The sequence below is a fragment of the Sinohyriopsis cumingii genome, unplaced genomic scaffold, assembly GCF_028554795.1.
Source record: "Sinohyriopsis cumingii isolate HCF-2022 unplaced genomic scaffold, ASM2855479v2 utg001818l, whole genome shotgun sequence".
NCBI classification, from domain to species: Eukaryota; Metazoa; Mollusca; class Bivalvia; order Unionida; family Unionidae; genus Sinohyriopsis; species Sinohyriopsis cumingii.
In genome coordinates, this window is record NW_028316062.1 from 196,644 (window position 1) to 213,730 (window position 17,087).

The 17,087-nt window shown below is 35.4% G+C and overlaps 1 protein-coding gene across 1 annotated transcript in view; it reads left to right on the forward strand.

Annotated features, from left to right (window-relative positions):
• Window positions 1–17,087, forward strand: part of LOC149771494 (uncharacterized) — a gene marked incomplete at its 5' end in the record, with an annotated part of 186,776 nt that overhangs the window by 121,682 nt on the left and 48,007 nt on the right. Inside the window, 9 exons of the mRNA XM_089948375.1 lie at window positions 394–522; window positions 1,425–1,541; window positions 2,077–2,331; window positions 2,987–3,115; window positions 3,713–3,838; window positions 4,508–4,639; window positions 5,086–5,223; window positions 6,406–6,660; window positions 7,017–7,136. Of these exons, the coding sequence (XP_089804501.1) occupies window positions 394–522; window positions 1,425–1,541; window positions 2,077–2,331; window positions 2,987–3,115; window positions 3,713–3,838; window positions 4,508–4,639; window positions 5,086–5,223; window positions 6,406–6,660; window positions 7,017–7,136 (1,401 nt within the window). The remainder of the gene's footprint in view (window positions 1–393; window positions 523–1,424; window positions 1,542–2,076; window positions 2,332–2,986; window positions 3,116–3,712; window positions 3,839–4,507; window positions 4,640–5,085; window positions 5,224–6,405; window positions 6,661–7,016; window positions 7,137–17,087) is intronic.

The following is a 17,087-nucleotide window of genomic DNA, read 5'->3' on the forward strand; positions in this document are numbered from 1 at the left end:
AAAAAGAACACTTATCACACTATACCTGTGAACATATAGATCGGAGAGTCACAGTAGAACCTTTCATGTTTTATGTTTAATATTGTAACGAAAGAACATAGTTTTAAATCGTCTGCTTCATGATACATCTTTTTCTCAATTAATCTTTGTATGTATCTTTGAAATACTTTTACTTATGTTGCATGTAATAAGACATCTAGATAATTGTCTGCTTTTAGAGACACTACTTTTTTCTATAGTAAACATGAATGAACGAGGCCTAATGTTTTCAAATTGGTTGGGCCCTTCAAATCTTCCTTTTAATTACCATTCTAACCATTTTGAAATGAATTGTATTTGTAGAAATGTGTACAGTATGTTTATGTCTCTTATTGTTTTCTTTTGTTGTCAAAGACAAACATATAGAGGCATGTACTACAAAAAACTGTAGTCTAGCACACGGATGTACAACAGATGAATATGGAAATGCTACGTGCTTCTGTCGTGCTGGGTACAGTCTTACGGATGAAAGGACATGCAAAGGTAATCGAGTGGTAACTACTGAAACTTGTATTGGAAGGGTGAATGTGTGCATCAGAAGAAATAATTATTTACTTTAGCATGTATGTGCCTTGGCTGCTTATATCTTACACTTTATTTTATCGCACGATATCTTGTAAATAAAAGATTTATGTGGTACAGTTCAAATGTCTTTGCTAAAGTATTGGCATGATATACTCAGAACTGTAGCAATTATTTTTTTAAATAGTTTTGACAAAAGCATTCAATATGTATTTGATATCATTAATTATGTTATATTTACAAATGTTTAAGGAAGAATATGTCCAGACAAAAATTTAAAAAGCGGAACTTGAGTAAATCTTTATCATTTCCTGCATCCGGGCACATACATTAACCCTTCAGAAATAAGAACTTCAATCAAGATATTTTCCATTTACTCTGAGTAGGTAGAAACGATTTATTAAGTTCAGAACTCGTCTTTAGAATACGTTTGTTATAAGTGAATTACGTATGGTAAAAAATTGATTAAAATAAAACATGCCTTCATATTCATCCAAATAAATTATAAAGGATTTGTATAACTGGAGATGAATCTAATGAATACAACATAAATAGACTTGTCCCTCTGTCATTCAATAGCAAGTACTTAGTAACAATGTGGATGGAGTACTACTGCCACTCGTTCAATAAAACTTGTATCATCATTTACGCATATATCAGAAAGTATGACTTCTGTGAATGCTCCATACTGTTCGATTGTGCTTTTCATGTTTACTAAAACCGCATTCAGTGACGGGAATCCTTCAAACTTTAGTAGACTTTAGAGGGTCATAATGATGTTAAAGTTTGCGTGTATATCATTTTATTATTTCATTTTTAGGTGTCAAACAAAATTCGTAATTCTACAAATAATTGTGTTTTAGATATCGACGAATGTAAGCAAAACATATGCCCTCAAACATGCGAAAACAGCATTGGGAGTTTCAAATGTACATGTATCCCAGGTTATACCATAGGGAGCGACAGGATATCTTGTATTCGTAAGTAGATTGTTACATCTAAACTATGAACTGTTAAATCCAAATCGGTTAATATGCAAGCTGCCACACTCTAATTATGATAAAGAACCGCATTTACATTAATAGTCTACTAGACGGGCAAGCTGTTAATTTTTATGTATATATGTATGTACCTTTTTCTTAAACTTCCTTTATCAAGATATTTAAGACACGTTTCTTTGGAAGCTAGCTGCTTGGCTGATCTAAGCTAAATTTGCTAATGCATTATTATATTCTTTGCATGTGTTATTGGTGATATTTATCTACGGTCGGGATATTTACGACACCCTGATAATAAAAACATTTATTGCCTTTTATTACAGCAAACGTATGGATCTTAATCTTCTTAGGTTATTTGTATTTTCCTACACAAATATAAACTCATATCGTTTGAGCAAACGTCTTCAATGAAGAATAACTATATTTTGTCCATAAACTAATATTTTCATAGATCATATTTATTAAGTTATAGATTGCAATGTTTTATTTACCATCAGTATGTTATCATACACTTTAGCCTGCACGTACCCTTTCTACGGAACAAATTGCAGCAACACGTGCACTTGTGGCCGAGGTGCCGAAAAATGTGATCCAGTCAAAGGTTGTGTTTGTTTACGCGGATGGACCGGAAGCAACTGCGACAAAGATGTCAATGAATGCACAGACAATCCGAACATTTGTGCCGATACACTAACATCCTGTACGAATTCACTTGGCTCCTTCACATGCACGTGCATATCGGGATACACGGCAGTAAATAACACATGCATAGGTGAGTTAACATGTATATTGAATACACATCAAGTAATAGTATACTAATCGCTAATTTTAGCATATTTCTGTATAAAATAGTTATACTGGTAGCAATTTAGAGTGGCACTAAACTACAGCAATAAATGCATCCATGAGGAAATAAACATAACCTATGTCATGTGAGAATTAGCAAACATCATGACCATAAGGGACAGTTTTAAGACGCTTGACAACAAATGACGACTAAATTGTTCGAAACCGTTGTACTTATGTAAGCGGTATCTGTTTCTTGATAGGTACTGCATACAATGTTTGTTGTATGTAGTTTCACTTGTGTAATTGAGAAATTAATATATATATATTGGTAACGGATGATGATGATAAAATAGTCTGATTAAAAGAAATATATTAGAATACGTTGATGATTACACAATCAGAATTAAATATATCATGGTACGTACATGGTGATAACAGGTAGAAAGACATGAAATAAATTATAAAAACGTCAAGATGATCAAATCCTTTCCATACATTCCTTTTGATACATTAGATACCCCAATTTAATTCTTGTAGTGTATTGGATATGACTCGAAATAGTACTTGTATGCTAGTCGCTTGTAGGATATTGCTGCAAAGAGATATTCTGAAAGTAGATTTCTAAACCTGCTCAACAGATATCAATGAATGTAACGACCCTGCACTAAATGACTGTGAGCAGATTTGTAACAACACACTGGGCGGATATACCTGTAGCTGTGGCTCTGGGTACAAAGTCGATGCACAAAACAAGACAAAATGTAAAGGTATGTCGTTATATATATATATATATATATATATATATATATATATATATATATATATATATATATATATATATATATATATATATATATATATATATATATATTTCGCTAAAGTTTACAGCATAGAACAAACGTTTAATTACTTTATACAAGTAATTAGGCGGATTCAACATGATAACACTGTAGACGGTAAGTATGAAATCACTACCGTTTCAAATACATTTCCTGCATAAAAAATAGCACATTTCTGTAAAATGACATATATTAATACGTCAGTTAAAAGCAACGTTGTTCTTAGAGGTTTTAATAATACAGGCTTCGAGAAAGACTCGTGTATATATATATATATATATATATATATATATATATATATATATATATATATATATATATATATATATATATATATATATATATATTGACTTATAATGTAGTGGTTCAATGCGCTAACTTCAAATGTGAAGCTCTGTATTATTTGGACATGTTATATATAAGTTCTGTATGTACATAACACTGTATTTTTTTACAGATGAAAAGAGTCCTTGCTGCTACATTTCTTTCACACCCGATAGTAATATATTGTTTGTTGATTTTTAGACATCGATGAGTGTGAAACAGGGCAGTCAGAATGTGAACAGATCTGTGAAAATTCTGTTGGAAGATTCTCTTGTTCCTGTTATTTTGGGTACAAGCTCAAAGATGATAGAAAAGCTTGTGAAATAGGTTTGTAGACCTCCTGGTTAGGTACACTTATATTTTTGCCTACCTGAGTCAACGATAGTAACGCCATTGTGATTATATTATTATAAATAGATTAAACAAGATTCACCTAAGGATTTGACGGAAAGGTATTTATATCAATAGGTATGAAAACATTTTTTCCATCAGATTATTTGCCTACTTTGATATAAGAGTGAACTCTTCTAAACAATATATGTTACATGTACGAGGCAAAACGCCAAAGTTAGAATGTTCTGAAATAGTTATTATTACCGTAGAATGTTAAATTAATAAGTTCTCTAACTCACTGTTTTCATCTTTTACGAAGATTCGATATTCCTTCAAGTAGCATTACATATAATTCAAGTAAAATAAACAATATAACTTTTTTACATAATGCTCAAAGGTTCGAAATAAGGTGGGATAATGTTATAAAGGTGCCTAGATTAGGTATCGCCAATCACCAATGGTACCCTAGTTTACATCGAAAATCGGTGTCAGTAACATATTTATATCGGGATGATAAGTGTGAACTGTGTTTCATTACAGACAAAGATAAATATTTTAACATTAATATTGTTGTAATTAATTGGAGCGGATAATTACCTTCAACAACGGGATTTTCACTGGAATATTTTCTTGGTGAATAATTCCAAAATTTGTATTTTTCAGATGAAAATCCATGCAAAACTTATGGTGATCTGCATTGCAGCCAAATATGTCGGGTCGATTTTGTAAATAAGACTGCTGTTTGTGGATGCATACAAGGCTTCAAACTTGGGGCAGATAATCAAACTTGTATAGGCAAGTTTATCAGCAAAACGTCATTCTGAGCAAAGAATTTTCTTTTTCTTTGTTGCAAGACAGCTTTATTCAACTTCTAGTTATTTTTCAGTATATGCGATCTAATCATGGAACTGTATAATCTGTCCCAAAATGTAGTCATGAAAATACGTTAAAATGGTATGCTTCAATATTAAATATGCAGCAGCATTTTGTGATGATTTGCTATTTGCTTTTTGTACCTTATAGATTAATTTTGCGAAGTAATTACCAATATATTTCCTCCGTCATTTCAAGTGTTGTTGATAATAATAATAATACTAATATATTATTCTTATTGAATTTGCATTAGCTTAAAACTATTATTATTATTATTATTATTATTATTATTGTGTTATTATTTTTAATATTATTATTGAACTTGCGTTATCCTAAAATGTCACTAATTTTCAATTTGTGTGTTATAGATATTAATGAATGCACGGACTTAAATGGCACTCTTAATCTTTGTGGCATAAAAAGGAATTGTAAGAACACTAATGGCACTTATATATGTTCCTGTGACACTGGCTTCAAGTTGGAAAATGATCAACGTACCTGTTCAGGTAAAGGTTTATATTATTCTTTCTTAAGTTATTTGATATTTGAATAGAAATAGGAAGTTGCCAGAATCTAAGAGCCGAATTCATTACCATTTGTTTAATTTTAAATAATTGTTAATATGTCATCGCCAAGCGATTGTCATCACCTTATCTCGTTTTACTACATAATCAATACCTTACTTCTCGAGAGAAAAACAAAACGAGAATAAGAGTGTACACATTTGAGAAAGTCATGCTGTGATCTATACTCCAGAACAGCCGGACAGTCCCCAATGTTTTTCAATGAGTGGTTGAAGTAACTACAACAACAAATACATATCAAATAATGTTCAATAATATACATGAAACCTCATTGTTTGCTATTTAATTATAATGCCTTTAAAATCAAGTTCTGAACCGAATATTGCGAATTTGGTACACTTCTTGTTTAACTCTACGGTCGACAGTTCCACGCGTTCATACAGTTAAATGTTTGTGTCTCTCACATGGTTTTCAGGTTTTTCTCTGCCCTAAGTGCTACGTTATGCTTCTGTTACAAGATTTCATTTGCTAAAACAGATATTAACTTTTTTATGGACAGGTCTTTTAACAACAGAAACCTAAGTAAATCGCATTAATAATTACATTCTTATGACGAAAATATATATTCAAGTATGAATGCAAACAAAAATTCAAAACTAACATTTCAGTCATATATCTTAATATTTTTTGAATAACTGTTTATGCATTTTTATACGTTGTAAAATTCGTAACTTTATTATTTGATACCTCGTGTTTTCTCTATCCACCATTTAAGGAATATAACCGTAAAATATCTAAGCGTGGTGTACCTGTCTATGCAGACAGTGTAAATATTATCTAAATATTAAAAATAACACTATATGTTAATATTGGTACATTTTTGTGTTGACCATAAACAATTATAATCCACCTGGTTTAACAAATGTACCACGAAACTATCAAAGCTTATGACTTCTGACTGTGCAGTACCGAGTCAAATATGATAATAGACTATATATATATATATATATATATATATATATATATATATATATATATATATATATATATATATATATATATATAGTCAAGGGGTAAAGATAATAATTGGGAAATAATACTTAATTTACAAAGTAAATAAACCTTTTGATTACATATACTTTTCCTCCATTTATTTTTTTATAGCCTGCGACAACTTCCATTATGGAATTAACTGCGCTAAAGAGTGTAACTGTGGAGTTGGATCAGAAAAATGTGACTCAGTAACGGGCTGTGTCTGTAAAAATGGATGGATTGGTGATAAATGCGACACTGATCTAGATGAATGTAGTACCGTGGGCATATGCACCGGAGCAAATATGTATTGTCGTAATACACCGGGGTCTTACCAATGCGTGTGTAAAACTGGTTATGCAAATGATGTATCTGGGTTATGTCAAGGTAACGTGTATGCAATATACATAAAATATTACATAGTTTACAGTGTTTCTCAAGATACGGGATAATTCTCATTATCAATATATTGTTCTTAATTTTATCTGAAATACACTAAAAGTCTATTGATTTTATATGAAATTTTGAACATTTGATTACTTAGTAAGTGACAGCCTTTTCAACATGCACTATCAGTAATCAAAATTCCGGTAGGCAGTATGAGTTAGCGATTTTTGTATACTAATGCCAAAGTATATTTGGCTAAGGAAATAATTCATAATACAAAATTGTATCTTGTTTTATGTAACCTGAATAACTTTCACGCAGTGGTAAGACCCTTATTCAATGTCTTTATTTTCTAGACATAAATGAATGTACAAGCAACTCTATCAATGATTGCGAACAAATATGTAGGAACACGGATGGAAGTTATGTATGTAGTTGCCAACCAGGGTTTCTAAAAAACGGAACGAAGTGTAACGGTATGTAACTATGCTTTTCTATATTTAGTAAGAAAACAATGCTTGTGAATTTGCACAATTACTACTGATGAATTCATTTCGTCTTTATGATTTAGAGGACCCTAATTATTACTTTATTGTATTTATGATTATAATTAATACTGGTATTACCTGCAAAGAGGCTGTACAAGCATATTGTCGCTGTTTCATCTCTAACCATTTTGCTTACTCTCAATTTGAGCTCTGTGTCTGTTTAGCTCCCTATTGCAATTATTATGCTACAGTAGGGGACATAAGATCAATATCCATTGACGGTGTCGCATTTCAAATTTATTCGTCAACTGGAAACATGTTCATTCTGTATTCAAAGCAGTTTTAATCCTCTAAATGTAACACAATAATTTCTGTACCTTCTACTGGATTGTACGCTGCATGCCCTGTACGTTAGTAGTTTGTCATTTCTGATGCACATATTTGAATATATGTTGATAGTTATCCCAGTATGAAAATGGATATATTGGTAAGTATATGTTTCCAATAAAACTTACTATTTTGTTGCTTTACAAACTTTTTATTTTTGAACCTTGGAATCTTCATTGACAAGATGATAATAATATGTGTATGGTCCATCTACGTTAGATATCTTGCTTCGTGTTATTCAACTTTTCAAGCATGAACCCCGTAGTCAACACGTGTAGCATCGGAAAATACTGAACCTGACTGCGCCACTCAGTTTTTTGTAGTATTGCTTTGAAAGTTGAATTCCTCAGCAGATAATAATTTGCTTTTGTAATATGTACATTTTTGTTGGCTCTATATCGGTCATTGCAAATTACGTGATCGGATGTTATATAACTTGTCCAAAGCTTTTAAGGGTCATCGCAACCCTTATGCTGTTGAGGAGTTAAATCTTATTTGTATCTGTTTATTTGGTACACTTCTAGGCTGATTAGAGTAGATGCCTCTGTTGTAGACCGCTATTAGTCTTTTTAGCAATTCTGCTGTCATCGAGGTGCATGTGCTTGTCGTAAGAATGATAGCTGCACGATCGTCTGTTCAGCACCTGTCCCGCCGTTGTTCTTGATTTCCTGTTGTTCTTTCTACGATTCAATTTATACAATGTGTAAAAGAAGCATTATGTGATATATGTCAATACTAATTTTTTGGTTTAGTATCAGCAAGCATTTCTGTGGCTATATTTATAGAATATTGTCATTATATGGCATTATTTTACATACAGTTTTGAGGAACTGTGTCCTCTCCTATCACTCCTTCTCCTCCTGACGATTAGTTTTCTAGCCCAATATTTTGCTTTCGAATTATCGTATCAAACATCCTATGTCTCATGCCATTGTTGTCTTTTTGACTTCACTTCAGATCTTAAAGTCATTACCATATATTTGATTAGACATGATTGTTTGGCTTTCATCGTGCCACATTGTTTTTGCAAAATCAAAAAAGCTTGTGAATATAATCAATCTTGATTGGAATTCTATTTAATTCCTGAGTCTTATCATTCTCATGTAGTTTTCATTTCTTCCTAAAGTAAGATGATCATGATTAGTAATAATAATAATAATAATAATAATAATAATAATAATAATAACAATAATAATACATAATGAGGTGAATTAAATGACGAAGATGCTGTAACAAGTAACAATCCATACAACGGTAAACAACAAATTACTAAATAAAGTACATAATAAAATCAGTTTAAGTAAGCTTGTGCAACATTACCAATTTTACAACAAAATCGAAAGACCATTGGAAATATATTTGCAGTGTGTAAAAGAAGACATCATAAAAACTATTCCGCCACTTTCGTGTCTACAAATTATCGATTTAATAGTATTTCCTCTTCTGGTACTGAAAAAGCGACAACTAATTGCAAATGTTGATGATACTAACTTTACGTTAACATATACAACTCATGCAATAATGGCTATTTGTTATAATCACTGAACAATATATGTGTGATGTGAGTCATACCTAGCTTAGACACAAAGCAAGTGGACTAGTCAAAATAAGCCACCAGATGCCAAAAGACAGAAATATCTGTAGTCAAGCTTTTAGATACAAATACAGATCCGATTAATTAAAATTCCAACAAAGACAATCACAGCTGTTGTCAAGAACAGGTCTTGTCCAACCACACATCTCTTTTTACAGCGTAGATGTAGAATGTCACGACTGACTCACCTTGCATCAGTTGCGTGCTAGGGTCACGGAGCTACAACAGTTTTACTAAACCCTGGTAGATTTTATTAGGTGCATTGATGGGTGTAAGTCAAATAGAGGGTAGTAAGAGCTGTATTTTAGTTGGTGTCTAGAAGTGGCTTGGGTGTCAGTCATGGTAGGTGGGATACTATCATCAACACAATAATTAGGGACGCGGAGTGCTGATGGGTTACCGTATCATCGCTTTAGCAAAGGAGCGTGAGTGGATTGTGGTAGTAGTGATCATGCTTAAGGATATATACACCGATTGATTCATCACTTTCAGAGAAAAGAAAATTTATCAGTGGAGACAATTGTACCAAGGACTCGGAGAAGACCTATTGGTATATGATTTGTGACACAATGAAAATATGGTTCAGTTTAAAATGCTCGAAGATGCAATATCCCCCTCGAGCAACAACAAAGCTAGAGTAATCTACGGGTTAGTATAATAAACGTGGTGGGTAGCAAGCGACCACCAACAACACGCCAAATTAAAGAGTGGCGAATATATGTTATTTAATCAGTAGCCATGGTTCGACTAGAAGCTAACGCATGTAGATGATTGCCTTGTGGAAATGCAGCACCGAATATGCTTCAGTACCTATTGTGTGATTCACCGCACAGTGATACAAAGACAAGGTAAGGTAAGAGCATTAAAATGGGTTACACCTTCCCTAAGTCCCGTAAAACAGTACACATGAACATAGGCACAACCACCAACATTCATAAAGAGTTGTAACGGAAAAGACAAAATCGCGGCTGACTATCAAGCAACGATAACATCTAACCATCGTCAAGAAGAATATCTATCAAAGGTACTAAGAGCTACAACACCTGGGGTAATACATAAAATAACTTACAATACCGGACAGGAGGGTGTTAATTTAAATCTTTGAGTAAAGACTCAGTTAGCAACGATTACAGGGAAAGAAGTTATGTATATGCCTGTCTACCTATCGGCCAGCCGAGCAGTAGTAGTGCGATTGGCTGACGACCTCAAGGAATTGGTGATTAAGGCCGTTGGTAAGATCGAGGCGCAAATATATACTAAAAGAAGCTTTCGGTTATTCAGAAGTGATGATGTATATTTCTCAATATCGCCAGATTTCGGGTACAAGGTAACCACGGTTAAGGTGATTCTTAAATGGGCAGTTGTTAATGTAAAGACAGGAGCACCCGAGGCTTCGAACAAGCTGTAATATCAGCCCTATACCCCTTTAATGACCATCACATTGATCATACCATATTGCACAGTACGTATCAAAGCAAAACGATCCCCAACCCAGTTATATATAGAAGAAAAGGCGGCTAGTCAAACCTATAAAAAGCGGAGAAATAGCCAACCCACAACCTTTAGTTATGACACCAGCCAGCAAGAAGGCGTTTGCGAAAGGACCACAGGAGACAATTCTACATCACCGGTCAATACTGGTGAACCACCCATAACTGCTGCAGCCTCCAGCTGCGACTAAACCTATACAAATATAGAGTATCTATCATATTCCCTATCTGTGATACTACGAATGCTATTTCATTAAGGGAGCTCCACTAAATATCAGTTCCCACCATCCAATCTCTCCAAGATGGTAAAATGACCTTCAACAGAAGGACTTTATCATCAACACTCGATATACCGAATGCGACGGCGCGCTTCTAACAGCCAAGCGCGCGGTCAAGCAACGATGTATATCTGTATGATTATATAGACGGCTCGGATCCATTGAGGCTTTCTATAGCAACTTCAGCTCGTATGGTATATCCTCGGGGGATCAATAGCGCAGTTAACGTACGGGATACCCGCACCTCAAGACGTGTGTTCTTCATTTTCACACCAATGCCTTTGAAGCTTTCGATTTACATCTCTGAAATTTAAGGCAAAATCCTACCCAGTATCAAATAGCAGGATGTTCCTGCTAAAAGCACTTCTGGAATAAGCTGGGCCGATTAGCTTACAACTACGGGTGCACAGGTCAGTTGCTGCCAGACGTCAATATGTGTATACTCATAGAGCAATAGACTTGAGAAGACATTCCGAAATGTCAGCCCTCCTATGAGATATCAAAAGGAATGTCGCAGGAAAGTATAAGAATGAATATAATGGATATACCATTGCCTAGTTCGTTGACTATACCACGATACCCATAACGTGCTTTGCTATACAAACGTTTCCATATGCAGCAGGACTAACCAGATCAGTGCATATACCATTAAATATCGAGCCTGTTCCCGATGGAAACAAAACTATTTAATCGATTCCGATGGAGACGCAACACTAGCATATGACCATTCTTATTTGGCAAAGGCGGCTGACGAATAGTTTGAAGTGCATTTTCCCTTTATCTTTGATCGTTCAGGAGATACGTGAAAAACGTGGTCATTATCTTGAAAACGGGGGGAAACACCAATATGTATCTTCCGGTACTACATGCAGCTCCTTTTGCAGTAACCAACGTCGAGGCATCCAGGTTACGTCGCTGTACATGACGGCTACTAAGATTGAGCTGTAATGGTGTCACCGACAGACAGACTATACATTACAAAGATCGGAATAGTTTATCTTCCCGCTTTGACAACACCCCAGGGCCGAACAACCTTCATCTTGACACGTTTAAGAAAATTTGTTTCTGCAAGGACAAAAGAATCCCACTTGCCTCTTTAGCTGTGAAAGCTCTGCCTAGCGTGGATGTACGCCTAAGTCGATATAACCTTAACATGATTATCCTCTTTAGCGGGTCCAATACGCATGGCATGTGACGCCGATATGGACTGGCGCGATCTAATCGATATTTAACCGATGCGACTGTAGCGTCACAAAGCTATACTACAGAAGTACTGAAAACCACAGAGCATCCTAAGCTTCAAAAGACAAAGAGTGGATAAAGAGATTCTATAAATGCCTTTCTTCATAGCAAATGTGTGCCAACGGTTATATGTATGATCATTTGGAAATGACGAAAGGTTTTATATCGACCAGCGATATCGAAACCAAATAGTAGTTGAAAGTAAAACGATAAGATGGATAAGGACAATATATCAAGCTTCCCGATCGACGGGGACGTACATGTTAATAAAGACAGATGAAAAGTTGTTGCAAATAGGAGACGATAAAAACGTTACATGAAAATGCTCAAGGTGATGGCATACACTTTATAGCTTAAATATTTTCTGCTGTCAGGAATTCTATAATACAAGTGATGCTTATTGTATCGAAAAGTCCCTTCACGGATTGCACATTGTAATAATGTTTGCGCATATGTTGCAGGTCTAAACACTAACCATAAAGTGCTTAACAGCGAATGGTTTATTGCTGGAAACGCACTCTGGTTGGTGCTCGCCTTTTAGTATGTGGGAGTGGGTTACATGCGTATGACCAATTCGAATTATTGCAATGATTACTTCCTCCCTACGGATGGTTCTGTACGAAGGGGTTCATTCTCCTAGGGTTTGTTTGATGGCGTGAAGTTAATTATTCACTGCATCATTCCATGATAACTGCCACTTCTGACGTAAAGTCTTTTTTATACTAGGTTTAAAATTAGTATACGGCATTTTAAAATCAGATACTTTTGAGTTAAGGTAATTTTAGCAGCGCTATCTCCTTTATCATTGCCTTTAAAACCATCATGGCTAGGTAACCAACAGTATACGATATTGTGGGAGGAACTCTGCTTGGTATTTTTGACGAGAACATTGGTCAACAATGGGTTCTCAAGTTTTCTTCTGTGTAGTGAGTACAGTACTGATAGGGAGTCGGAGAAGATGATGCTGTTTGAAATACGTTTGCTTTCGATATATTGCAGAGCAAGATCTATTGCTCTGATTTCGGCTGAAAACATTGATGTGCCATTTGGAAAGCAACTTGTGTGTTTTCCACTAATGAAGGCTGCAGCAGCCTATTCCTCATCCTTTGATCCGTCGGTATAAATTTGTATGTAGTTTTAAATTTGGTGAGGAGTTCATGTTGAGAGTTGTGGAAAGGTTTGTCTCGGATTTGTTGGCCATCGTATAGCGTAAAAAATACTTTGGGTTGTTTGAGTATGAAAGTAGGTGTTTCTGAGATGGACGTTTTCGGAATTTTAGAAAGATCTTTTTCTGCACTGTCAACGCTGGATGATATTATAATCCCAAAGGAAGGTATGACATTTGGATTATTTTCGTATAAGGCTTTGTATTTGGGTTGAAAATAAACGCAAAAGCAGGGTTCAGAGTGTTTGATCTTAATTTGAGAACATACTGGGAGGAAAGCATTTCTCTATGATATGGTAAAGGGTGTTCATTTGCTTCCAAGAGGAAGCTTTCACACGAGGATATATTAAAAGCTCCCAGAGCGAGTCTTATTCCATTATGATGAATTGAGTCAAGCATCGTCAGATATGACTTCCTAGCTGAACCATAAACAATGCAACCATAGTACTGTTTGGAGCGGACAAACGTTCTATACAAATTGAGGATGACGTTTCTATAAGCACCCTAATCAGCGTGCGCTACTACTCTGAGTAGATCTGGAGCTTTCAAGCATTTAGCTTTCAAGTTCTTTCGGTTTGGAATAAAAGTCAATTTTCTGTCGAAGTTAATACCTAAAAATTTTGTTTTCTCAATAACTGGAATAGGTGTTCCGCCCAGCGTGAGTTAATGTTCATCATAATGTCTTCGAAACTGACAGATATGCATACATTCCTTTTTGGATTTTGTGAATTTAAAACCGTTAGTACTGGCCCAAATTTGAATCTTGTTGATATTTTGTTGTAGATGTTTTCCAATTGTATGCAAGTGCTTTGATCGGTAACATATTAGAAGATCACCAACGTATGACGAGCAATCCACGCTAGGAGCCAAACACTTGGTGATGATATTAATTTGTATGTTGAAAAATGTCAGAGATAGAATGCTGCTTTGCGGCACACCCATCTCTTGCTCGTGCAAATCAGAGAGGGTGGAGCCCACTCGTATCTTGAATTATCTGCCTGAAAAAGCGTTTGATATGAAAAAGGGCAGCTGGCCTTTTAGACCCAGATCGTGCAGGTCATTTAGTATCCCGTACTTCCATGTTGTGTCATAGACTTTTTCTAAATCAAAGAAAACCGCTACTAAATGTTCCTTCTTGATAAATGCGTCGCGAATAAATGTTTCCAATCTAACAAGATGGTCATTGGTGCTACGGCCATAACGAGAACCACTTAGGAAAGGATATATTAGATTGTTAGTTTCCAAGTACCATACAAGCCGAGAATTGATCATTCGTTCCATTGGTTTGCTCACACAGTTTGTCTGTGCAATGGGTCGATACTTGGTAGATCTGCGCAATCTTTACCTGGTTTGGGAAATGGTATTACTGTTGCTTATTTCAAAATCTTATGTTCATTACCAGTAATCCATAAATCATTGAAGATTGACAAAAGAGACATTAAAGATGATTCTGGAAGGTGTTTCAAAAACTTGTAATGTATTTTGTCAGACCCAACGCATATATCATGGGCCTTGTCTAATGACTCAATAAGCTCCAATAGTAAGAACAGTTGGTTATAACATTCCGAGTTGTTCGATGTGAATTTCAAACATGACTTTTATTTGTTTATATTTTAATCTTCAGAAGGCTTCCGAATAATTAGAAGATGAGGAACGTTTACAGAATGTGTCAGCAAGAATATTTGCTATGTCACGTTTGAAACGTAAATTGTAACTATTCAGCTTCAGATCGAGATAATTGTGTTTTCTCTTTCCGTTTATTTTGCGGATAGTGTCTCAAACTTTATTAATAGAGGAACGAGAGTTTAAAGAAGAATCATACTTTTTCAATGATGCCTGTTTACTTTCTTTGATTGTGCGGCGAGCTTTGGCCCGGGGAATACGGTATTTACTTCCATTTTCGGGCGTCCGATGATTATTAATTTTTTCAATGCTTCTTGCCGTTGTCTAATGGCTTCCTTACATTCCTTAGTGACCCAAGGTTTTGGGGTTCTTTTACAGTTCAGTGATGACCTGGGAATGGATTCTTCTGCAATCTCTATTAAAATGGAAGTAAAAATTTTGAATAGAGTTATTAACGTTGCAAAATGTCTCCTCATTAAGCCAAGCGTTTCAATCGGCCTTCTTTATATTCCATTGTGGAAATGCGTCACGAATAGTAGAGTTGATATTGTCAAGGTAGATTTGAAAGTAATCACTGATGTGAAGGTCATCAGCGACATTCCATTCATAACACTGGACAACAAATTTTTACAAAAGTCATGTTACTGAAATAAAATTAGTCAATTCTTATCAATTTTTATGTGCTGAACACGAATATGACAGTCAAATTGCAAAATTGGCTCTAGTTTTTTTGTAATCTGCAAGAAATTAATGTTTACATAACGAATGCATTCCAATAGCAAAAGGTCAACTGTAATAGCCTACCTATAAAAAATCAAGTCATTGACTACATCTTAGATTTCTTCGCCTTTCTCTTGTACAGCTGTTCGGGAGCATCTCTGAGGAGTGTCCAGCAGTAGTCAGCCAGCATTGTAGTGGACCATTTTCCCTGGTATCTTTGTTCCATTGTTGCGATATCTTGATGAAAACGTTCGCCGTGTTCATCACTAACAATACCACAGTTGCTAGGAAAGAAATCCAAATGGGAATGAAGGAAGTGAATCTTTAGAGACATATTGCAGCCAAGTTTCTTATACTTCATCAACATGTCTTCTACTAGTTCCTTATAGTTTTCTGCCCTAACATTTCCGAGGAAGTTTGTAGAAACTAGGCGAAAAGCATTCCATGCTTGTTTCGCGTCACCTTCCAGCAAGTTGTTGAACCGGTCATCTTTGAAAAGCTCTCGAATCTGAGGACCCACAAAAACTCCCTCTTTAATCTTTGCTTCGCTGAGTCGAGGGAATTTTTCATGCAGGTATCGGAATGCTGGCAAAGTCCGGTCAATGGCTTTCACGAAGTTCTTCATCAAACCTAGTTTGATGTGAAGGGGTGGTAGCAAGATTTTCTGAGCCTCAACCAGAGCTGGGTGTTGGATATTCTTCTCTCCAATGGCTACATTCTGCCTGTGAGTCCATTCCTTCCTCATGTAGTGCATTTCCCTTGCTCGGCTATCCCACTCGCATAAGAAACACATGTATTTTGTATATCCTTGCTGCAGTCCCATTAAAAGGGCAACTACCTTCAAATCACCACAGAGGTGCCAGCTGTACTTGTTATACTCAATGGAATTCAGTAGCTGCCTTAAGTTATCGTATGTCTCTTTCATGTGGACAGCATACGCTACTGGAATAGATGGAAGAATGTTTCCATTGTGCAAAAGCACAGCCTTGAGACTCAGTTTCGAAGAGTCCACAAATAGTCTCCATTCTTGTGGGTCATGAGTGATTTTTAAAGCATTCATGAGGCCCTCAATATCGGAACAGAATATCAGATTACTTTCCTTTCTGAAGAAAGGCTCCAATTGCTGGTGGCGCTTTCGATATGCAGTAATTGTGACATCTTCTTCTAGAAGATTCCATTGTTGGAGTCTTGATCCTAGCAATTCTGCCTTGTTCTTTGATAAGTCCAAATCACGAATCAGGTCTTTTAGTTCTTCCTGTGTTATTCTGTGTGGGGTTGATGATGCACCACAGTGAAAATCTGGATCACTGCATGCTGATGGACCAGGAGAAGAACAGGTCGACTCACCTTTGTCTTCGTCAGATGAATCAAGAGAATATTCTGCTGGAGGTTCTGGAATAGGAAGTCCCTCACCATGTGGAACTGGTCTCAATGCAGACG